Raw genomic sequence first — 24370 nt, forward strand, 5'->3', positions numbered from 1 at the left:
TTCTCCGATTATTTCACCGCTTTCCAAATGTGCTGCTATCAGTTCTTTGATAACTGACTGTAGCATTTTCCCCACCACCGATGTTGGGCGAACCGGTCTATAATTCCCCCTTTTCTCTTTCCCTCCTTTTTTTTTTAGAAGGCGGGATTACATTAGTTACCCTGCAATCCTCAGGAACTTGTCCACAATCTAAAGAATTTTGAAAAAATGTCACTAATGCATCCACTATTTCTTGCTTTGCTTCCGTAAGCACACTGGGATGCAGACCCATCTGGCCGAGGGGATTTATCTGCCGTTAATCCCTTCGATTTAACTAACACCACTTTCCTACTAACATGTATTCCCTCAGTTCCTCCATCTCATGGACCATCTGTTCTCTACTATTTCCGGAAGATTATTTATGCCCTCCTTGGTGAAGACAGAACCTAAGTAGTTATTCAATTGGTCTGCCAGGACCTTGTTTCCCATAATCAATTCACCTGTTTCTGTTTGTAAGGGAGCTACATTTCTCTTAACCAATCTTTTTTTTTTTCTTTTCACACATCTATAAAAACTTTTACAGTCAGTTTTTCTTTAAGTTCCCTGCCAGTTTTCTATCGTAATCTCTTTTTTTTTCTTTTCTAATTAAGCCCTTTGTCCTCCTCCGCTGGGCTCTGAATTTCAACCAGTCCTCAGGTGTGCTGTTGTTCTGACTAATTTTATGTTTCTTTTTTACATTGATACTATCCCTAATTTCCCTTGTCAGCCACGGATGCACTACCTCCCCTCTCTATTATTTACCCACCGTCAACCCTTTAAGTATCATTTGCCAGTCTATCTTAGCTAATTCAGTTGCATACCTTCAGAGTTACCCTTCTTTAAGTTCAGATCCTTTGTTTTTGAACTAAATATGTAACTCTCTATCTTAATGAAGAATTCCATCATATTATGGTCACTCTTACCCAAGGGGCCTCTCACTGTAAGATTTCTGATTATCCCTTCTTCATTGCTCAATACCCAATCTGGAATGGCCTGCTCTCCAGTTGTTTCCTCGATATGTTGGTTCAAAAAAACACCCGCATACATTCCAGGAAATCCTCTTCTTCAGCATCCTTACCAATTTGGTTCATCCAATCTATATATAGATTGAAGTCACCCATTATAACTGCTGTTCCCTTATTGCACCCATTTCTAGTTTCCTGTTTAATGCCATCCCCAACCTCACTACTACTGTTAGGTGGCCTGTACACAACTCCCACCAGCGTTTTCTGCCCCTTAGTGTTATGCAGCTCTACCCACATCGATCCACATCCTCCCGGCTAATGACCTTCCTTTCTATTGCGTTAATCTGCTCTCTAACCAGCAATGCTATCCCACCTCATTTTCTTTCATGTCTATCCCTCCTGAATATTGAATATCCCTGAATGTGGAGCTCCCATCCTTGGTCACCCTGGAGCCATGTCTCTGTGATCCCAACTATATCATATTAATTAATAACAATCTGCACTTTTAATTCATCCACCTTTTTAGGAATGTTCCTTGCATTGACACACAAAGCCTTCAGGCTTGTTTTTACAACACTCTTGGCCCGTATACAATTAGGTTGAAAAGTGGTCCTTTTTGATTTTTGCCCTGGATTTGCGGACTGTCACTTTACTTTTCACCTTACTACTTTTTGCTTCTACCCTCATTTTACACCCCTCTGTCTCTCTGCACTTGTTCCCATTCTCCTGGTGTAAAGTAACCTCCTCGCTCCTCGTCTCTTTAATTTGATTCCGATCCCGCAACCATTCTCCTTTAAAGTCACCTCAGTAGCCTTCGCAAAACTCCGCGCCAGGACATTGGTCCCCCTAGGATTCAAGTGTAATCCGTCCTTTTTGTACAGGTCACAGCTGCGCCAAAAGTGGTCCAAATGATCCAAAAACTGCAATCCCTGCCCCCGGCTCCTAACCCTCAGCCACGCATTCTAATCCACCTCATTGCATTGCTACTCTCACCGCCGCGTGGCACAGGCAGTAATCCCGAGATTACTACCTTTGCAGTCCTTTTTATCAACTCCTTTCCTAACTCCCTTTCAGAACCCCTTCCCTTTTCCGACCTACGGCTTTGGTACCTATATGTACCACGACCTCCGGCTCCTCACCCCCCACTCCCACCGCCCCCACACTGCAGGATATCTTGGACGCGATCAGAAATATACCGGAACCTAGCACCAGGGAGGCAAACTACCATGCGGGTCTCTGGACTACGTCCACAGAAACGCCTATCTGAACCCATTAAAATCGAGTCCCCTGTTAACACTGCCCTCCTCTTTCTTTCCCTACATTTCTGAGTTACAGGTCCGGACTCTGTGCCGGAGGCACGGCCACTGTCGCTTCCCCCAGGTAAGCTTCCCCAGCAACAGTACTCGAAAAGGAGTACCTATTGTCAAGGGGCACAACCACCGGGGTACTCTCTATTACCTGACTCATCCCTTTCCCTCTCCTAACCGTGACCCACTTGTCTGTCTCCCGTGGCCCCAGTGTGACCACCTGCCCGTAACTCCTCTCTATCAACTCTTCACTCTCTCTGACCAGGCAAATGTCATCGAGCTGCAACTCCAGTTCCCTAATGTGGTCACTTAGGAGCTCCATCTCGGCACACCTTGCGCAGATGTCGACGTCCGGGAGGCTTGGCGACTCCACGACCTCCCATATCCGGCACCGAGAACAACAAACTGCCCTCACACTCACACTGCCCCTCCTTTCAAATAACAACAAAAAATGAATATCGCCTCGCCTTTCTTCGCCTCACCCGTGTCCGCCTAAGCCCGTTGAGCCGAAGCCTTTAAGCCTTCCCTTTGCTCCCGGCTCACTCCGCAGCCTGCAGACTCCGCTGGCCGCTGTACGAGTCTCTGTTCCTTTTAAATCTTCCGTGCTTCACTGCCCGACGTCACACGTCTGCGCAGTCCCATCTCTCTGAAAGCCGATGGAATAAAAAAGAAAAATTCATAAATGGCTTCCTCCGCACTCCCGCTCCGATTCTCAGACTTCCTCCTCCGAATTAAACCCGAAGCATGGGTTTCTGTCCTTTTAAATCCTTTAAATGCAGTCAGGGACGAACATGGTGAAAGGCTTCACCAGGACTTTGCAACCATGGAGAAGCGGTATCAGGTCAACTGGAATCCATTAATGCTTGCGGAATATTGTTGGACAATGTCACGAGTGGCACAGAATACTCTGTACAAAATTATCTGCAAAACGTTTTAAGCTCAGTAGAACTACTCAAAGTGCCAGCATTATTATGCAATTAAACCTGTTAAATTCAATAAAAGAGTTTTAATGTTTATCCAAATTCTTATGGGATACAGCAAATCCGAAATTATTTCTTGTGTTCAGCATGATATTGTCTGTCATAATCTCTGTTTTCTTTTTTTCTGGAAGCAAAACGTTGGAAAAAAAATATTTATATACATATATATACATTGTCCAGTGAGCTATTACCAGAATGTGTAAGAATGACTTCCGCCTTCCGCTGTCTGAATGTGAATGAATGAGCCTGGAGTCATAACGCCCGGTCTGCTTTTGTGCCGGTCTCAATAAAGCCATCACCTGAGATATATATATATATATATAAAGTTCTTCTTGTTTGTCATAATGGGCCGCATATTTGCCACAATATATTTGTTGCGGTGGTGGCTGACAGGAGACTCCTTTGGAACTGGATTTCTTAGAACTGTATTCATATAATTAGCAGTGAGTGCCCCCGTTGGCCGATGTTGAGGACGGACCGTTAGGATTTAACATCTGCGTCATTTCGAATATGACAGATTAGTGCAGGATTTTCAGCATCTTCTCTGCGGTCTTTGTGCTCGTACATTTTTGTACTACTCCTCTCATATTTTGAAACACTGTGTAATCCACAACATTGAGGTTTTTGTGCATCTCGCTTCCTCGTGTCTATCACTGTGCTCTTCGGCGACTGATGGCACATTGGTACAAAGCCGAGTCTCTCACTTGCAGTTTCGAGATCTTTAACATGCTGATTTTATTTTCCCGATCGACAGAACCGAAGAAGTGTTCTTCGGCAGCATTTTGCTGATCCTGATCTCCAGAGGTATGCGTCTGGAGCAGAAATTCTGGAGGCTCTGCTTGAAGCTGCCGGTACCAATGTATCGTGTATGGACAAAACCCGGAATATTCGCAGCTTACTGTGACGACGTCATCAGGATAAGAAGATTGTCGAGGAGGACTCTTGGCCACGAGGGATATAGGATCTGAAGGAATTTAAAAGAGGCATCAGAATTACTATACTATCGTTACTGGATTGGCCACGCATAGGAATAGGTGAAGGAACCATACCGGCTGGTTTCGTTCACAATATGTCCAAACTGTTTTTCGTGTACTTGGCAATTATTCCAGTGACTTTCTGCGCTGCAGAAATATTTGCTAGATGGTGCAGGAGGAGAATGGAAAATAATAGGAGGGGAAGTGGAATGATTGCATGAAAATACTGGAGTATGTGAAATAAAAAAAAAGGTAGACCATTTGTGAAATATTCTCAGACAGCAAACATCCAGCTATTTGGAGGATCTACTTGTTCTATTGTGAAAACTTCTATTTTTTCTCTCTTTCATGTTTGTAACGGAATGACGATTAGGAATTCTAACATTTTGGGTGTGTTCCTTAGGTTCCAGCATCAGCGGATTTCCGGTTTTATTCCCTTTCGCTGTGTCAAGTCATCCTCTATTTTTTAACAGACCAGGCAGTTTCCATATGTCGTTGTTTTTTTTTTTTGTTTGTTTGTTTTAATCTTTTCTGATTCTGCTGGTTCTACTTTTGCTGCATAAAGTACATATGCTGTCATCTTAAAATGTTATCACACAGTCTGACAGATTTCGCTTGCATTTCAGTTTACAGTTAGGCGTCAGACTCAGTTGTAACTTGGCGTCTCCCCTCACTAATTACATCGCCAGTTTGTGCTTGATATAAAAAAAATATAAAATCCTTAATCTTCCTATATGCAGCTTCTGAGGATCTCTACTAAAACAATCACTGACCGAACGACACCCCTGAGAAGTCCCATCAAACTTGATCGCCCTGGGTGCTGACCCAAGATCAGTATTGCTCCGCTGCCCCTAAAACGGCTAAGAAATACACGCTCTGTATATAGGAATAATCCCCTACGTCTCCTTTCGCACTGCGTAGTTACAGTTATGCCCTGTTTTTACTTCTATGTTACCGTTCCTAAGACGAAGTTTAGGCTGGCAATCTAAGCGTATTATTTGGCATCAAACCCAACATAGCTTCTATAACAGAAATATCAATCAAAGTTGAAATTTTCAGCTAAACTGCTGTAACATGCACATTCAAAAGAAGCTTCATAAGGTTGAAAAACTTACCGACTGTGACAGTGAGTGTAGACCCGGTTCCATCTTCATAGTAAGTATTCCAGTAGCACACCGTGATCCGGCTCTTTATCTCACTGGTACAAAAATCATCCTCAACTCAGTCTATTCAGCAGCAATCATTGGAGGGCGTTGAAACATTCCAGACTTTTTAAACAAGAACAACTGCATTCAATGTTTCACAAACACAATTGAAGCTAAATATGAGAATTGATCTCTGTAAAATAACCTCATCATAGTTTCCGTATGTCGGTTCCCTGAGCTGCAGCAAATATCAAAAACTTCCCTGAGAGAGGTAAAAGACAATGGGATTCAGCTGATCACTGTGCGAATGTGATGTGACATATGATTCTATTACCCTACTCCAGAATATATATTTTGAAGGGACCAAACGTTTTTGTTCGATTATCTTTCGTTGTGTGCATGCAATTTATCCACACTGTTTCATGTCAAGTTCAAATTGCAGGAGACTGTTGGGCAGGAGAAATCATCTTCCCAGCTGCTATTCCAGCTTCCATGCTGTTGGAGCAGGGTCCCATCTCAAGTTGGAGATTGGAAAGTGGGAGAAACATTCTCACTTGCTGTTTCCTGCACAGTTCCTGGGAAAGGTGGTTTTCCAATCAAATACAGAAGAGAAAATAACTACCGTCTGAACAGACAACATCCAGTCCCATTGCAAACTAGACTGTGTGGGACGCAGACGAAGAACCTTCAGAAATTACCAGCACAAGAACTCCGCTGCTTGAGATGTTGATGGGATAATTTCCATCTCCTGTTTGAGTACGGTGGTGATCCCTTTCCAAACATTGTGTGCACCATTTATATTCAGCTTTACAAAAATAGGTGGCGCTGTCGTCAACTTCAAGATTCATAATTTTCAATGTAAATATCATTTCGGCGTTATTTTGCGCAATTATGAATCTCGTTCCTGTGGAGATTGGTTCCCATCCCGTTTTTCGCGGTGTTTGTTTGAAGAAATATCCGGTTACAAACCTATAGGATCCCGTCCAACCAGTACGGAAAGTGCATGTGATTGTGAGAGACTGGCATTCAGTTTTCGTCACCGCTGTCGGGCTCTGGGTCACGGTCTGGCTGAAGAAGACTGGAAATTAAGAATAAGGAGAAGCGGAACAGCATTAGCTGTGACACACAATAGAGAGCTAACACGATGACTGCAGGGATTCTGCGTGCACTCGTTCAGTTTCGTACTTAACTCGAATATTACGTAAATTTGTGAACAGTACTCACGGTCAAAGCAGAGGCAGAGTGTGACATACAAGAGGAATTTCATGGTTTCGTCTCCGGGAGTCAGATGGAATATACATCTGCTAGAGAGTCTGCTGTGGCAGGTTCTTTCTCAAAACTGGGCAGAGAAACCTCAGCCGGTTTCTGTTCTAGATGAATTCAATTGTTTCACTGTTTCCGAATTATCTGATGTGGGGAAAAGCATCAGATTTTATTCACAATAGCTGTGGTTCCTTTTCCACGCAATTTCCTTGCAACTGATGAGCAAGACAGGGGTACTGCGAAAAGGAAATGACATAATCTACAGATGCGACAGTGAAATGTAGTTTCAACAAGATAACTGTGAGTGTCACAAAGTTGATAAACGTATCAGCTGTCAGTTTCCAGAGCGCTCCAGTGAATGAGACAAAGTAATATAGAAAGGCGAGAACGGTTTCAGAAATGGAACAGGTGATTTGAGGAGCACTGTAGAATTAGGAAGCAAAGATGATAGCATTGAAGACTTCAGCAAGGGTACGTGAAGCAGCACCAGTACAGTCGTCTATGTAGCATGAAAAAAAAAAATGAAGAATTTTGAAACGCTACAAGAGAGTTTTGGAACATGGACTGTTCCACGTAGGTAACGAAATTACCGCAATAGCGGCGTTAGGGTTGGGGACATGCGGATTCCCACGGCTACCCAGTGGCTGTGGAAAAAGTGGAAGGATAGAAAATTTAAAAAAAAAAATGCTCTGCGTGAGAACCAGCTAACCAATGTTGATTAGCTTTCTTTCTCTTTCTTTGAGAGATGACAGGTATAATGCACTCAGGTTATACTCTGGCTAATTTCGCCGAATTTTATTCTCTGCTCGGTCAGCAACATTATTTGCATTATCAACAATGCCCGCATAATTGCAGCATAACTCTGAACTGATACTACAAACTGCTGACTAATTTTCAAAGAATTGTGCAAATATTGCTCTCAATATTATCTTTATAATTATTATTATTATTACATTTTTTTCTCTCAGCTTAAACTGTTAAAACATAAGGGCCAGGTACAGCCAAACACGTCTATTTGTCAACTGCTGGAAAATTTCGAACTATTCTTGTGATGTTTCGTATTGTGGCTTTCTGAAGACCGACATGGATACTGCTTTACTTGCTCAGTTTTTCAATAGTATAATGTAGTGACTTTGGGATTATACCAGCTGTACATATTACCATGGGTCAATGTATAGCTGCTCATGTTTCAAAGTCTTTAAATTTCCTGCTTTATTATAGCATATCAACAATGTTGCTTTTTCTCAGTTACTGATTTGGATATTGTGTATTTTTCGATTGGTTATATCTATAATTTAAGTTGCTCTTGCCTGATTATTCCGTGTCATTGTATGCAGACAATTATTATGGATTGTCCTCTGTGCAATCACTGCTGCGTTAGAATATATATTTGTGGTATTCTGACTCAGATTATTATTATTATTATTATTATTATTATTATTATTATTATTATTATTATTATTATCATCATTATCACATCACGTTACTTCAGCCAATTTCATCGCTCAGAAGGGGTTCAGAATTCTCCTCTAATCGAACCGAGTATGAGGAATAATTTGTGTTTTCTCACCGGGCTACAACCGACCAATCGATGCAAGCTCGATAGACAAGCGGCGATAGACAACAGCACAAGATTAATGGGTAAATGATTTATTTGAATTATGAGGACTTCAAACAGGACAGTGTGACATGTAGGAATGGGTTCAGGAAAAGTGGAAATAATCAGTGAGTTAAAAAAAATCAATCTGAAAGAGAGAATGTTTAACTATATCGTAAAGAAATTTAGAAATAAAATAAATTTGTCATTATTTGCTCTTACGGCATTGCTGAACGGAGGACAAACATGGAACACTGTAGCACAGAGCAGATACAGAAAGCACACTTAAACAAAATTAGCCGACTTCTTTTCCTTTTAAGAGAACTAGCACTAGCGCTGGGATTGCCTCTAAGAAAATCGCTTGTGTTGCTGTACCTGTTAGACAGGCAGGCACCGTAAAACCCCAAAAGACTCAGTCAGCAGTCAAAGTAGCGGCGACTGCTGCAAGTGTTACTCTTGACAGAGGTCCACGTGCAAACGAGGACACTCAAGCTTTTGATGGAAGAAAGACAGATTAACATTATTATTCGAACTAAACACATTCATAATGCACATATATTATCAAGTAGCTGAACTTGAGACAGGGTGAGAGATACGTAAACGCACACAATGGCAAATTATCAACAGCTTATAAACAACACATTCCTTACTGTAAGTAAATTGCACAACGAATGGTAGATAAACGTGGACTTATTATAAAATTAGTCTATCTCCGAAGAAATGTTTTTACAAAACACATGAATTAATATGAGAGCTAGTGAAACAGACCTAAAGACTGCAACAATGCTATGCAATAAAGTAATGAGATGACACCACCCGAAGAGTTCACAGAAGTTCAAATACTTCAGCAATTTTTCGCAACCTGACGGTAATTACAAAACACAAAGGTAGAGCTTTCACAGAATGCTGATGACGAATCTGAGCTTACAGGCAAAATTAATGCAGCTAAAGCAATTAATTCAAAAAGTGAAAACAAATATGCATATACAGATGAAAACCTGATCTTTCGACGAGATAAGTGAAGAATATATAAAAAAAATAAAGCGAGTGGAATATAATAAAAAAACTGCAGGATACAACCGAGGTTATGAATGAAAATGAAAAAGACAAGTATGTAGTTGAGTATGTGGTAAAGAAGGAAAATGTAATGTTGGCAATATCTCATATGGAATACAAAACACGGCGAAAACTCTAAGCAATTAATAAGACACTAGCCAGGCTGCACGTAGAGCATTGTCCGCTGTTTTGCGCCCCGTACTCACTAAATATGTGTCGTTATTTGAGGGAGCCCAGAGGAGGATCAGGAATAAACATATGATGAAGGTTTATCATATTTGCACCTGTATTCACTGAGATTTAGAAGAATGCGGACGATCTCATTGAAATCTTCCAAATGTTGAAAGGGTAGATATGGAGAGGATATTTCCGATGGTGGGTCTATTCGGAACTGGAGAGCACCGCCTCAAAATTGAGGGGCCAACATTTAGAACAAAGATAAGGAGTGAACATCGAGTGGCAACCAGTTAGGAAGAAAAAAGAAACTAATGCCACAGACTGCAGTGGAAACCAAGTCCGTGCCTAAATTTACTGCTGAAGTTCATTGTTTCTGATCGGTCAGAGAATGAAAGGGTATCGGCAGAAGAAAGGAGTATGGAGTTGAGTGGGATGCGAGATCAGCCATGGTGGGTTGGCGGAGCTGAAACGATGGACTGATTGGTCTAATTCCACTCCTATGTTTATGTCTTATGTTGAATTGTTGGAGGGGCGGCACGTGGTGCAGGAAGGGCCTTTGTCCCGTTTTATATCTGTGTGGATAACCAATTCAATAACAAGGATTGGTTGGGAAAATCGCAAGCTCCCATGACAGCCTGCAGTTTTGACAGTTTCCTTCTATCAATGCCGTTATTGGACAACAGTGTTACTTCATGATTAACACTACTACCGCAGGCATCGTGCCACGAGCAAGGAGTTAATTATGTAGAGACGTTCGCCATCTTGATAAGGAAATCGAATTAACTTGGCGAAGTTTGGAATACTGAAATTAATGATGCGGAAGAAAAGTATCCAAACCCATACTGAGGAAATGTCAACAACAGGAATTCCGCAGATGCTGGAATGTCAAGCAACACACATCAAAGTTGCTGGTGACGATGGGTCTCGGCCTGCAACGTCGACTGTACCTCTTCCTCGAGATGCTGCCTGGCCTGCTGCCTTCACCAGCAACTTTGATGTGCGTTGCTGAGGAAATGTCAGTTGAGTAACACAGCGTTGAATTTCTGGGTGTTCATCGCGTCAATCCGAGACATGTTGTCGTGGTTCCATTTCAGTGCGATGCAACTGCAGTACACTTCTCCTGGGCTGATTCAAAGCAAAATGCCTCACATGCGGTGAACAAACAAAAAAAAAACTCTATATTGTCTGGATAGATGAATGAGCTCTACGTTTTGTACAATTCCACAAATTCCTTCGCACCTTAGGTGGGTTAGAAATGCTGACAAGGACGTAATTCCTAAAAAGTAAAACATAATTTCCACGTATCACTGCACAAATCTTGATCGATTCATGTAATTCAATTCCCTTCAGACCTGCCGGTGGCTTTCGGAGCAGTTTGCATATCTGCTGCTGAAAATTTCCAGCAATTGCAGAATTTCTTCTCGCTAGGTTTGGTGTTTCCTAATCAACAAGATTTGATTAAGGAGCTTCTGGTAAATTAACCTACATGAACTAATAACCATAATACGATGGGAGTGTAGCAGTCAATTAAACGTAACGAGAAATATATCCCGAATGTCAATTTCATTCAATGTTGTCACGAAGATTTGGAGAGAAAAAAAAAAAATACTGGGTCTGGTTTTGGGTTTTGTGCAGTGAGCTGGATTTGATGAAGTATCTTAAGATAAGGAAACTATTTTTTTTAAGCAGTGGTGAGGATATAATAATTTTTACCCACCAATTTGAGAGGTACAACCTGATATTGAGGCCTCCCATTCAGTAAATCTAATTACAATTGTCTGAGAGAGGAGCGTGCCAGGTTTGATCATATGGAGATGACGGTAGAGCAGCGATGTTTAACCATGAAAATTGTGGTCTCTGCTTTTCAAGGTTTTTATAACAGACTAGATGGATTTTTGCCGAAGTTGCGTATGATATAAACATAGGTGAAGTATGGGGTACTGCTGAGGAAGCAGGGAGCAGGAAGCATTCACCGGTGGTAGGATAAGCTACGACAAGGCTCACATCAGTGGCAGATACATCAAGCAGCAGGAAAAGGTATAAAATGTAATTTGATCGCAGGAACAAAGTCGTTGGAAATATTCTAAATAAGGAGTGAATTCGAAAAACTCAGGAGTATACAAACTTGACAGTTCTACTTCGTGAATCCTTTACGGTCAACTTGAGTACTGAGTCTGTACTAAAAAAGGCAATGTGGGTTGTTAGGAACAAAATATTTAAAAAACTGTGATGTAACGTTGATTTTAATAAAAGGTAAATCGCACTACATTTGCAGTCTGGAAAAAAAAAAGTTATGTGCTCAAATTCCAAAGGGAGAGTGTGCTAGTTTACAAGGGAGAAAAGTAGAAACTTATGAGAATAATCCCGGGGCAGACATATTATCGTAGGTCGAGAGTTTAATGTTTCTTAGGATTAGAGCAATGATATGAATCCCAATGTAACATAACCAGCAAAAATGTACGGGGTACAGTGGACGTGCGGATGATAGATCCAGCAGCGGGAAAGTGGAGCCTCAGAGGAACTCAACCTCAGAAAACAGGGCATGGCTTAGATTACAGTGGAAACATTATTTATTTTTATTTTTTATTTTTGCCAGATTCTATATGTGTGGAATTGCTTGTCACAATGTGTTGGGGAAGACATGTACGGCAAATTTCAGGCAGAGGTAAATGTCTTCTCAAGTCGTAAGTGTATCAGAATTTGGACGGAGTTGCCAGGCGAATGCAGTTGAGATTTTATAGTAAATACACGACGATCCAGTGGCAGACCCAATGTCGAGAGGTCAAAAAGCCAAAATTTTATCCGATGGTCTCAAGGCCAGATCCTGTACATACCTCTAAAACGCGCTTTAATATACCATACATTTCATTAGTTCTATGGACAGCCTCACACACACTAGAAAAGGATAATAGATATAGTTGATAAATATTGAGCGCCGAGAGGATTAGCAAGTGAGTTTTGTTTAGACATTCTAAACATTTGGAAGTTTATAATGTTCGAATGTATTACTTAATTGCACTGAGTTCAATGGCTTCAATGTTTTGGATAATAGGGAGGTGATACTTGTTGGTACTGTCGCGTAACCGCCTATTTGCCGTTCTGTACGATTTTTTCAGCTTACGTTCTTCACTATTTGACGCAGTCTGTAGCAGGTTTGGTCCTGGACAATACAGAAACTCAACATCGCAGCGTTAATCACGAAGCTCAAGAGGCATGTGGTCCATGGGAGATTGCAAGAATGGATTTAGAATTCTCCTGCACTCGGAAGGCATAGCGCCGTACTAGTTGGAAGTTACTATGCCGAGATCTCAAGAATTACAGATGTTGCTTGAGTAACTGTTTCGAGACCCTCACTATCTGCGAGATTAAAAATTACCGTGTGATTTTGTGTAATGATTTTAATGTGAAAGTAGAGAAATGGCAGAAATTATAGTGTGTTGTTTACCGAATAGAAAGTTGCACATGTTGCACCGTGATGTTATCATAAGGGTGGTGGCTGGGAACGGATCCAAGTGCAAGGTAATGACACTGAAATATTAATCACAAGACTAGGATACAGGGCGATGGCAAGTATATGGAGAGCAAAGCGAGGAACCCGGAACACGACTGAGCATGAGAATTAGGAGCCCGAGCTTGGACTCCGAGCCAGAGACTGGACAAGGTCCCAGTACCTGGGTCTTGCCTCTGGCTCGGACCCCAGAACTAGGCAAGGACGAGGATTGGCAGGCAGGCAGGACGAGGCTGGAGCCTTCAGGCTAGAAGCTAGAGGCTAGAGACTTGGCTTGGCTTGGCAAGAGGCTCGTCGCTGGAGACTTGGCTTGGCTAGGCAAGACGCTAGAGGCTAGAGGCTGGAGTGTACAGGATCGAGGCTACGCAGGAGACGAGGCGAGGCTTGGCAGGAGGCTGGAGACTTGAGACTTGAGGTCAGGCGAGGCTGGCGGCGGGATACTTGAGGCTAGGCGAGGCTGGAGGCTGGAGACCTGAGGCGAACCGAGGCTGGAGCCTTGAGGCGAGGCGAGGCTGGAGGCTGGAGGCTGGAGACTTGAGGTGAGGCGAGGCTGGAGGCTGGAGGCAGGAGACTTGAGGCGAAGCTTGGCAGGAGGCAGGAGACTTGAGACTTGAGGCCAGATATGGCTCCTCCTAGGCAGGGCGCGGATCACCTGGGCAGGGCGCAGATCACCACCCGACAGAGGCAAGGGACAGGAAGGGATAGAACCAACCCAGGAAACGGCAAGACGACCTGGTTTACCTGGGTGGAAGGCAAGGGACAGGAAAGGAGCTAGGTACGGGGTGGCTCCAGGACAAGACAGCGAGACAAGGGAACTCTGCTGGCGAAGCAAGGGAAGGCGAGAACTTCAGGTGAGGCGAGAGTTACCGGCAAGACAAGGCAGGGCTTCTTGCAAAGGAAAGCGAGACAGAAGTTGCGGCGAGTCGAGAGTTACTGGCAACACAAGGCAAGTCTTCAGGGGAGCAAACAGAAGGCAAGGGAAGGGATACAAGTAATAAGATCAAGAACAATCCAGGAACCACGCACTGGTCACTGGAGGTATTTATTCAGTCAGCCCCAACTAGCATCAGCTGCCTCAATTAACTCAACAAGGACAGAAACAGGGTAGATGGGAAAACTTGGATCAAGGGTCGATGGACCGGACCGTGAACCGGAATACGGACTTTATGGACCGGACCATGACAGATATAGAGAGAATGTAGATCTGGTTAGACAAATGAGAAATTACATGTCAAATGGAAAGAAAAAAAAAAGAAAACTGGTGTGAAATAACCAGCATTACAAGTTCGTACAGGATTATGAAGAGGCGCAGTGGTACAGATGGATGCTCGGCATCCATGTCAGTATGTTCCCCATTGCTGCCACGCAAGGGAATTTAAGAAATAACATGGTGTACTGGATATTGAACTGGATATCGATTTTAAAAGCTGCGAGTATATACTATGCATCTCACAAAGATCCGGTGAGACAACACTAAGAAAATTGCGTTAATTTCTGAGTACTTTATTATAGAGAGGAAGTCTAAAGTTTAGTGAGAGGACTCAAAAGAATTATCATGAAGCCTCAAATATTAGAGAACGCCTTAAGCGGAAATTTTGAAAAAAATCTAGAGATTTTCATTTTAGAACAACGCTAGTTGACAGTCAACTTAATATAAACGCGTACGACTATGAAAGGCATTGATAAGATTTTTCTCAAGGCGGTAATACCAAGCACCAGAAACTTCAGTTTATGGTTCTCAGACGGAGATGTACCGCAGATAACTGAAATAGTGTGTTGTTGTTGTTTTTTTTTCACAGAGATTAGCGGGAGACGGAATTTATTGCAGGAGATGGTAGAATATTCATGATGATTTTTTTTTAAGAGACTACTATGTCGACATATAATAGCGTCATTGTATGAGGGAATGTTTGGATAGATAGTTTAGTGTTAGTTGGCAGAGCAAAGTCCCACGAAGGGTCCGCAGTGTGTTGTCCTGTTTGATATTATCTTTTTTATGTTCCATGAGAAGGCGAACGGCAGATAGTCCAATGCTTTGTTCTGTCTTACCTCCAAATTTGTTATCATCATTTTTTTATCATTTTGCTTATATTAAGGACATTTCACATTATAAGAATTTTACTTTATTTTATTTCATTTTTTTATTTATTTAATTATTTGATTATTTGATTATTTATTTATTTATTTATTTATTTCTGCATGCATGCATACAGAACTCGGGAAAACACTCTGTCAGCTTTTGTAAATTTGCCGTTGCTCATTAGCTTCTGACAGCCAACAGAAAAATAAAAGGCCCGGTCACATACATCATGACTCAAAGGAAGTTCAGCGCCGACTGTCCACAGGCGCTCAAACACACTCTACAATATACTTGAGAAATAAATGAAACAGGTAATTTCGTTTTGAAATTTTAATGTAGCATCTTATTGTAGAATTTTTCCATGTGGTTCATGTCAAATTACAGACTTTAGAATGTGGAGAAGTATTGAGTTTCTGTAGTTACTCAGTCCTCTCGATTCCATATTAATAACATCTCACATCATTTCAAAACCGGATTCCTATGTTCCCAGCAATATTTGCGTAATGATTTTCAGGAAAACGTACGAAATTGTCTTGAATTCAAATAATCGTTCTACACAGTAGTTTCAAAAGAGGCTTCCCATGGATCTATGAACTTGTAGAGAAGTAAAATAATAGAAACATTGTTTTTCTCACCAGAGATATAGGTCTGAAGAAATTAAAAAAAAAAATACACATCCCAATTAATTCTCTACCGTTACTGGATCCGCCACGAATAGGAATATTTTAATGTTTCACAAAGCCTGGTTTCGTTCACAATGTGTCCAAAAGACTGTTATTGTCCTTGACAATTTTACCAACGACTTGCCGAAGTGGACAAATGATTGGAACCTGGTGCAAGTGGAGAAATAAAATTATTGCACGTAAATGCTGAAAAATGTGAAAATTCACGGGAAATAATAATTAAAATATAGAACATTTAAGAACAATCTGCCAGCGCGGCTACACCGAGAGATGGAAGATCTACCCGTTCCACTGTGTAAAATACATTGCTGTAATTTTTTTTTTCTGAGAGAAGGACGAATGGGAAAAAAAAAATGAGCAATAATTTTATTTTCAACGACTGATGCACTATCTCCAGGTTCGTTGCGCTTTAATTTAGCGAAATAAGATCCATGAGAGGGGAATGATTTTTCATGTTTGGTATGAGAATTGTGCGGTGAGCTGTTAAATTTAATACACCCCGGTGTAAATCTTCAGAACTAGTTCGTGTAACATACCCTAATGCGTGTAACATACCCTAATGCTAAAGGAACTCAGCAGACTAGCCGGCATTTATGGAAAAGAGTAAACAGGCGATATTTCAGACATAATTTATTAGGATATCTATGTACCTACTACTTGACTTGTGGAGAACATCGAGCATTTTCGCTCTGTTGCTTGGGTTTGCAGCATCTGCAGATTTTCTCCTGTTTCCCCATTCACTGAGACAGGTCATCCTCCGTATTAATTATAGTTCAATCAGTTTTCATATGTGTATTTTCCCCCGATAATATTTGTTCTACTTTGGCTACTTATCGTATATATGCTATCATATTAAAGTGTTCTGACGGATGTCGCTTGAATTGCGGTTTAAATGTGGGTGTCAGGCTCATTCGCAACTGGGCAACTGTACTGACTAATCGCATCATGAGGTTGAGCGTGATAAATATTGACTTCCGCAAGCTTTCAACTTACAGTTTCCGAGGACCTGCAGAGTCACTTAGCACAGAACATTTCTGAGAAGTTCCGTCAAATTTGATTAAACGACGTAATGACCCAAGATCAGCATTTCTTATTCTGCCCCCATAACCATCTGCTGGCAACACAAATAATCGCTCTGCATATGCATATGAACTCCTGCCTCTGCTCTTGTAATGCATGGTTACAGAGCTGCGCTGCTTTTACATGAATTGTGCCTTTCCAAAGATGAGCTCATGGCTGACAATCCAAACGCATTATTTATTAATTTGTTTATTTATTCCAATCGTATAGCTTCTATCTACGAAATCTGATTCAAAGTTGATATATTCAACAAAACTACCCTTGAACGCACTTCGATGAAACGGCTTTCTAAATTTCGGCAGTTCACATATCTACCGACTGAAACAGTGACCGTGGTCCCCGTTCCACCTCGATAGCCAGTGCAGTAACTCACCGTGATCCGACACTCAGTCTCACTGGTACATAAATCATCCTCAACTGAGTCTAATTATCAGAGGACATTGGACTGTGTACAAATATTGCAGACGTTTCAAACATCAACAACACTATTCAGTGTTCCAGAAACCCCTGTAAAGCTACCTGTGAAAAACACAACTTTCAGATGACCGCTTCATACATTCCGAATGTCGTTTCCCTAAACTTCAGCAAATGTGAAAGAAAAAAAAAAATCCCGAAAGGGGTAAAGTACAATGGAATGCACCAGATCGCAGCGGGAAAGTAATCCCGCATATGATTCTATTTCCTGACTCCAGAATACATACTTTTTCGGAGCTGAACGTTTTTGTTCGATTATCCTTCGTTGCGCATATTCGGAAATCCACAATGTCTCATGTCAGGTTGAAATCTCAGAATAGGACTGAGCCGGAGGTAACGGCTTCCCAACTACTATTTTTGTTTTTCCATCCAGTTGGCGGAGGGTGACATCTGACGTAATGGTTTGGGAAGGTAGAAAATCATTATCACTTGTTATTCGCTAAAATCAGAACTGTGAAAGGTGGTTTTGTATATGCAAATTCAGAAGAAGAATGAACGAGTATGAACAGTAAACTTCATCTCTTCTTTCAAAACCTACTGTACGGAACGCAGGAGAAATGCCTCGTTGAATTACGGACAGATTAATTCTATTACTTAAGCTGCTGAAGGGATAAGTTGCAGTAAGTATTTGAGTACAGCGGGAATCAATTGCCCAGCTCTGTGTATGTTCATGTTTTTATTCAACTTTACAGAAATAGGTGGCAATACGAATAAGACGATAAGACCATAAGCCTTAGGATAGATTTACTGAGTTGATTTACTGAGTCTGCTCCGCCATTCAATCATGGCTGATCCATTTTTTTCTGTCCTGCTGAGCCCCATTTCCCGGCAGTCTCCATTAATCGTTGATGTTATGTCAAATGCAGAACCTATCAGACTCTCTCTTAAATACACCCAGCGACCTGTACACCACAGCTACATGTTGCAATAATTTGCACTTATCTCCATCCACTGGCAAAATAAATTTCTGCGCATCGCTGATTTTTTTTTTTTGGGCGCCCCTCTGTCCTGAGGCTGTGCCCTCTTGTCCTAGTCTCATCCACCAATGGAAACATTCTTTCCACATCTACTTTGACTGGGACTTTCAACATTCGAAAGATTTCAATGACATCTCCATCATCCTTTTAAATTCAGGAGAGTACATGCCCACAACTATCATAAAAAAGAAAAAAAAAACAGTATATAACCCCTTCTTTCCAGAAATCACCCTTGTGAACCTACTGTGGACCATCTCCCATACCAGCACGTATTTTCTAAAATGAACAAACCAAAACAGATCACAATACGCAAGATGAGATCTAACTAGTGCCTCATAAATTCTCAGCATCACATTCCTGCAATTCCATTCTGGACCACTGAAATGAATACCAACATTACAGTTGTCTTTCTCGCCACCGAATAAATCTACAAGGTAACCTTCAGTATGTTCTGCACAAAGTCTGCCAAGTATTTCTGCATCTCAGAGTTTTGGATTTTCTCCCCGTTTAGAAAATACTACGAAACTGCCATTTTACTACCAAAGTGCATACCAGTGCGTTTTCCAAAATCATATTCCATTTGCAACCTTTTTGCCGATTCTCCTCTGTCTGAGTTCTTCTGCATTCAACTTGTTTCCGCAAACCTGACCAAAAAGGTAACTATTTTATCTTCAAAATCATTTATATACAACGTAAACAGAACTGGCCCCAACGCCTACCCATTGCGGAAAACCACCAGTCACTGGCACCCAAACTGACAAGGATCCTCTCATGTTCCGTCTGTAAAGTCCGTATTCCAGTTTATGGTCCGGTCCATCGATCCTTGCTCAACGTTTTCCAATCTGCTCTGTTTCTGTTCTTGTTGAGCTAATTGAGGCAGCTGATGCTCGTTGGGACTGGCTGCATAAATACTTCCAGAGACCCAAGTGTGGCGGCTAGATTGTCTTGTCGTTCCTCCTTGTATCCCTTGCTCTCCCTTCTGTTTCTTTGCCTGAAGACCTGCCTTATCTTGCCGGTAACTCTCGCCTCGTCTCGTCTGCAGTCTTGTCCTGGAGCCACCCTGTACCTAGCTCCCTTCCTGTCCATTGCCTCCGCCCAGGTAAGCCAGGCCGTCTTGCCGTTACGTGGAGTTGGTTGTTCCCTTCCTGACACTTGCCTCCGCCCAGGTAAGCCAGGCCGTCTTGCCGTTACCTGGGGTTGGTTCTGTGTCTTCCTGTCCCTTGCCTCTGTTGGCTGGTGATCCACGCCCTGCCCAGGTGTACCGTGCCCTTCCCAGGTGAACCGCGCCCTGCCCAGAAGAAGCCTGCCAGGCTCCGCCTCACGTCTCGACTCAAGTCTCCTGCTTCCTGCCAAACCTCGCCTGAAGTCTCCCGCCTCCTGCCAAGCCTCGCCTCAATACTCTCGCCTCCTGTAAGCGTCGCCACAAGTCTCCTGCCTCCAGACTCCAGCCTCCAGTCTCCAGCCTCGCCTCACCTCGTCACCTTCCCCCAACCTCCAGCTTCGCCTCGCCTCAAGTCTCCTTCCTCCAGCCTCCAGTCTCGCCTCGCCTCGTCTCCTGCTTCCAGTCTCCAGCCTCCAGCCTCCATCCTCGCCTCGCATCAAGTCTCCAGCCTCCAGTCTCCTGCCTTGCCTCACCTCAAGTTTCCTGCCTCTAGCCTCCAGCCTCGCCTCGCCCCAATTCTCAAGTCGCCAGCCTCCTGCCAAGCCTCGCCTCGTTTCCTGCCTAGCCTCGAGCCTGAAGTCTCCATCCTCCTGCCTAGCGCCAAGCTTGAAGACTCCAGCCTCTAACATCTAGACTCTTGTCAAGCCAAGCCATGTCTCTAGCCTCTAGCCTCAAGAGTGAATACTCCTTGCTCCTGGCTCCTGCCAAGCCAAGTTTCTAGTCCCTAGCCTCAAGCCTGAAGATTTCAGCCTCGTCCTGCCTCCCTGACAAGCCTCGTGCTTGACTAGTTCTGTGGTCGGAGTCAGAGGCAAGACAATGATACTGGGTCCTTGTCCTGTCTGTGGCTCGGATTCCAAGCCCAGTCTCCTATCTCTCTTGTCCAGTCCTGTTCCAGGATCCTGGTTTTCCTGTCCATGTCCTTGCCATCGCCCTGTATCCTAGTCCTGTCGCTAGTACTTCAGTGTCTATGTCTTGAACTTGGCTCCGTTCGCAGCCACCCGCCTTATGACAGAACAATCCAGCTAACCATGCACCCAGCGACACAGACACTGTTGTTTTCCTCTTGCCACCCGGGTTTTCTTTCTGTTCAAAAAAAGTCGTCTCGCCCGCCTGGGCCGTCCATAGTCTGGATTCCCTGTTTGGTCGCCAGGAGGCACCCTGTGGGGGTGGGGGGGGGGGTGGTGGCTGTGTTTATGAGCACTGCATGGTCCGGTCCGTGAAATCCGTATTCCTGTTAATGGTCCGGTCCATCGACTTGCTCCAGATTTTCCTATGTGCCCTGTTTCTGTTCTTGTCGAGCTAATTAAGGCAGCTGATACTCGTTAGGGCTTCTGTTTCCTCTCCTGGAGCCCTGCCTTGTCTTGCTGGTAATTATCTGCTCGCCTGAAGTTCTTGTCTCGCCTTACTTTGCCAGAAGCCTTGCCTTGTCTTGCCGGTAACTCTCGCCTCGTCTCGCCTGCCGTCTTGACCTGGAGCCATCCTGCCCCAAGCTCCCTGTCTGTCCCTTGCCTTCGCCCAGGTAAGCCTAACCGTCTCGCCGTTACCTAGGGTTGGTTATGTCCCGTCCTGTATCTTGCCTCTGTTGGGTGTTGATCTGCGCCCTGCCCAGGCGTACCGCGCCCTGCCCAGGAGGAGCCTGCCAAGACTCGCCTCACGTCTCCTGCCTCCAACCTCCAGTCTCTCTTCGCTTCAAGACTCCTGCCTCCAGCCTTCAGCCTCCAGCCTCGGCTTGCCTGAAGTCTCCTGCATCAAGACTCCAGCCTCGGCTAGGCTCAAGTCTTCTGCCTCCAGCGTACAGTCTCCAGTCTCGCCTCAAGTCTCCCGCGTCTAGCCTCCAACCTCGCCTGAAGTCTGCTGCATCCAACCTCCAGTCTCGCCTCGCCTCAAGTCTAATGTCTCAAGTCTCAAGTCTCCAGCCTCCTGCCAGGCCTCGCCTCGTTTCCTGCCTAGCCTCGAACCTGAAGTCTCCAGCCTCCTGTCTCGCCCCAAGACTGAAGACTCCAGCCTCTAGCCTCTAGCCTCCTGCCAAGCCAAGCCAAATCTCTAGTCTCTAGCCTCAGGCCTGAAGATTTCAGGCTCGTCCTGCCTGCCTGCCAAGCTTCGTCCTTGTCTAGTTCTGGGGTTCGACCCAGAGACAAGATCCAGGTACTGTGTCCTTGTGCAGGCTCGGTCTCGGTGTCCAAGCTCGGGCTCCTAGCTCTCTTGTCCAGTCCTGTTCCAGGTTCCTAGTTTTCCTCTCCATATCCTTGCCATTATCCTGTAATCTAGTCCTGTCCCTAGTACTTCAGTGTCTGTGTCTTGAAATTGGGTCTGTTCCCAGCCACCCGCCTTATGACAGATCCATTATCCCATTCGCCGCCACCTTCCAATCAACCAATGCTGTCACCTTCCTGTAATACAGCAAGCACTTAACTTGGTAAGCAGCCTCATTTTGGCACCTTGTCAAACGCCTTCTGAAACGTCCACATATACAACATCCACTGCATCCCCTTTATCTATCTTACTTGCAATCCCCTTAATGAATTCCAACAGGTTTGTCAGCAAGATTTTCCCGTAAGGGAACCATAGTGACTTTGTACTATCTTCTTGCGTGTCACAAATTACTCCATCACCTCAGCCTCAACAATTGACTCTAACATCTTCCCAACCACTGAGTTCAGGCTAACATGTCTATAACTTACTTGGTATTTTTTTTCTGCTTTTCTTCTCTCTTAAAAATTAGATTGACATTTAAATTTTCCAGTTCTGTGGCACCATGCCGGAGTCCAATGATGTTTGAGTGATCATTGCTAATGCCGCTACAATCTCTAAAGCTACATCTTCAGAAACCTAGGGTGACTAATATACCTTTAGGTCTTTCAGCTTTTTGAGCACTTTCCCCCATGTTACGGTAACTGCATCTTGTTCTCTTCATACACACATTACAACATCTGACACACTTCTCGTATCTTCATCAGTAAAGACTGATGCAAAATACTGCCATATTTTATACCCCGTTGTTATTTATTTGCCTCATTTGATGCCGGTGCGTTATCCACTCCCATTTCTTTTTTTTTATTTCTTTCATAATTAAATACGAGTTTCCGATCCACTTTGATATAATCCTCTAGCTTGCTTTCATGTGCCTTCTTCCCCCTTCTAATGATTCTTCTAGTTGTTCTCTGCAGCTTTTTAAACACTTTCCAATCCTCTAACTCTCTACTATGTTTTGACTTCACTTTCAGGCACGGCCGTGGAATACCGCCATTCGGGTAATTCTTCATGTTTTGGAATACACGTCGTTCCTCATTTTACCGAGAAATGGACGTCATTGTCGCTCTGCTAATATCCCTGCGAGCAGCATTTTTCCAATTTACTTTGGCCAGCACCTCTTTCGTACCACTGTACTTTCTGTTGCTCCAGTGAAATAAAGCTATCCGGGAATTTATTTTCTGCCTATCAAATTTCAATTTGAAGTCTATCACAGTATGATCACTGGCTCTTCAGGGTTATTTTATCTTCAGCTGCCTTAGCGCCCCCATTCCTTACATAACACCCAGTCCTGTATAGCTGATTCTGTTATAGCTCAACGACAAATTGCTCTAAAAAGCCAATCCTTATGTATTCAACAAACTCATTCTCCGAATCGACCTGCATGTTAAAATCTCCCATGGCTAGCAGAACATCACTATTTTTGACGGGCCTTTTTCTATTTCCAACTGTAATGTGTGTTCCAACTGCTAGCGACTGTTGGATGGTCAGTATTAAAATGAGATCAGAGTCCTTTTTACGCTTGCAGTGCCACAACCACAGATTCAGCAGCGCAACAGATTCGGCAATTGGTCTCTTGTACATGCACGTGTCAGATAATTATTATTTCATTCTGATAGTATGAAACTCCTTTCGCTTCGTCGTAGTGTTTGTCGAGACTTGAACCCAAGAGTCAGCAACACCTCGCTGACTGCATTCCACCTTGCCTGAAAAATTAGACTGTGTCGCAACTGAATCTGAACACTAGTGATATTCGATTAATTCTTATTTGCTTTTTCCTGCCGCAGTGTAAGCTTTATTTTCCATTGGAGAGTTTTAGTTAATGGCCCTGCTTGTCCCAACGTTTATTGTTTTCTTTCCCTTTAACACTGTTTGCTTAAAAGTCTGTGATCTATCGACCTGTTTTAGTGGCTCTATCTCCACACTTGGACCATATCTGCACCAGGTGACATGCAATTTCTTCACCATACCCACAAGGTTTTAGCATCTTCCGATCCTATGTAATATCATTCTGCTGTTTTATATTGATATATTCTACGCTTTTTCCGTTCATGCCTTCTGGACAATAGTGTGTCAACTAAATAATCGCAGCATAATGTGGCCACTTTTTTTTATATATTTCTGGCAAGCTGTTGTAAATTCCTCTCTATACTTCAAAGTGACCTGCGATGCATATGAAATTGTGTATAAAATTAAACATGTGGCCGTTCACCCAACTTTCGAGTTTGTTGATCACGTTGTCAGCAGGTGACTTGCCTTTGTCCTTTGAAAATTTCAGTAGACGTTCTGGATTGCATTTTTGAACAGCAGCATAATAATAAACACAGAATTTCTAAGCGTCTGTGATGATTGAAGTTATCCCGGTCTACAGAGGTATTGACGTAAGGGTCATCGCGTGGAATTGCTGACTTACTGACATTGAGAGCATAATATCACACAGCCTGATGAACTCGTCTTGTTTTATGTCACATGCCCTGAGGATTTCCTCGTAACAAAGCAGTGTATCTTCGTGAGTTATGTCAGCCCGATAGCTGATGGTACAATGCGGGTGGTTAGTGGGTTAATGTCCTTGGGAAATGCAGAGAAATTCCATATTTTACAACGGACATCAATCTTGAAGATACAGAGGAACACTCGGAACCGAAAATGTTGTTTGTTTGTTTGTTTTGATCTG

General features: G+C 43.1%; 1 gene segment (V, D, J or C); it reads right to left on the reverse strand.

Moving 5' to 3' along the window:
- Positions 1–3920: 3920 nt before the first annotated feature.
- On the reverse strand, positions 3921–6134 carry LOC134352440 (immunoglobulin lambda variable 5-37-like). The segment is given in 3 exon segments: positions 3921–4234; positions 5360–5442; positions 6088–6134. Coding segments are annotated over 3 exon segments (444 nt in total).
- Positions 6135–24370: the final 18236 nt, after the last annotated feature.

This window comes from Mobula hypostoma, chromosome 10 (assembly GCF_963921235.1).
Source record: "Mobula hypostoma chromosome 10, sMobHyp1.1, whole genome shotgun sequence".
Lineage (NCBI taxonomy): Eukaryota > Metazoa > Chordata > Chondrichthyes > Myliobatiformes > Myliobatidae > Mobula > Mobula hypostoma.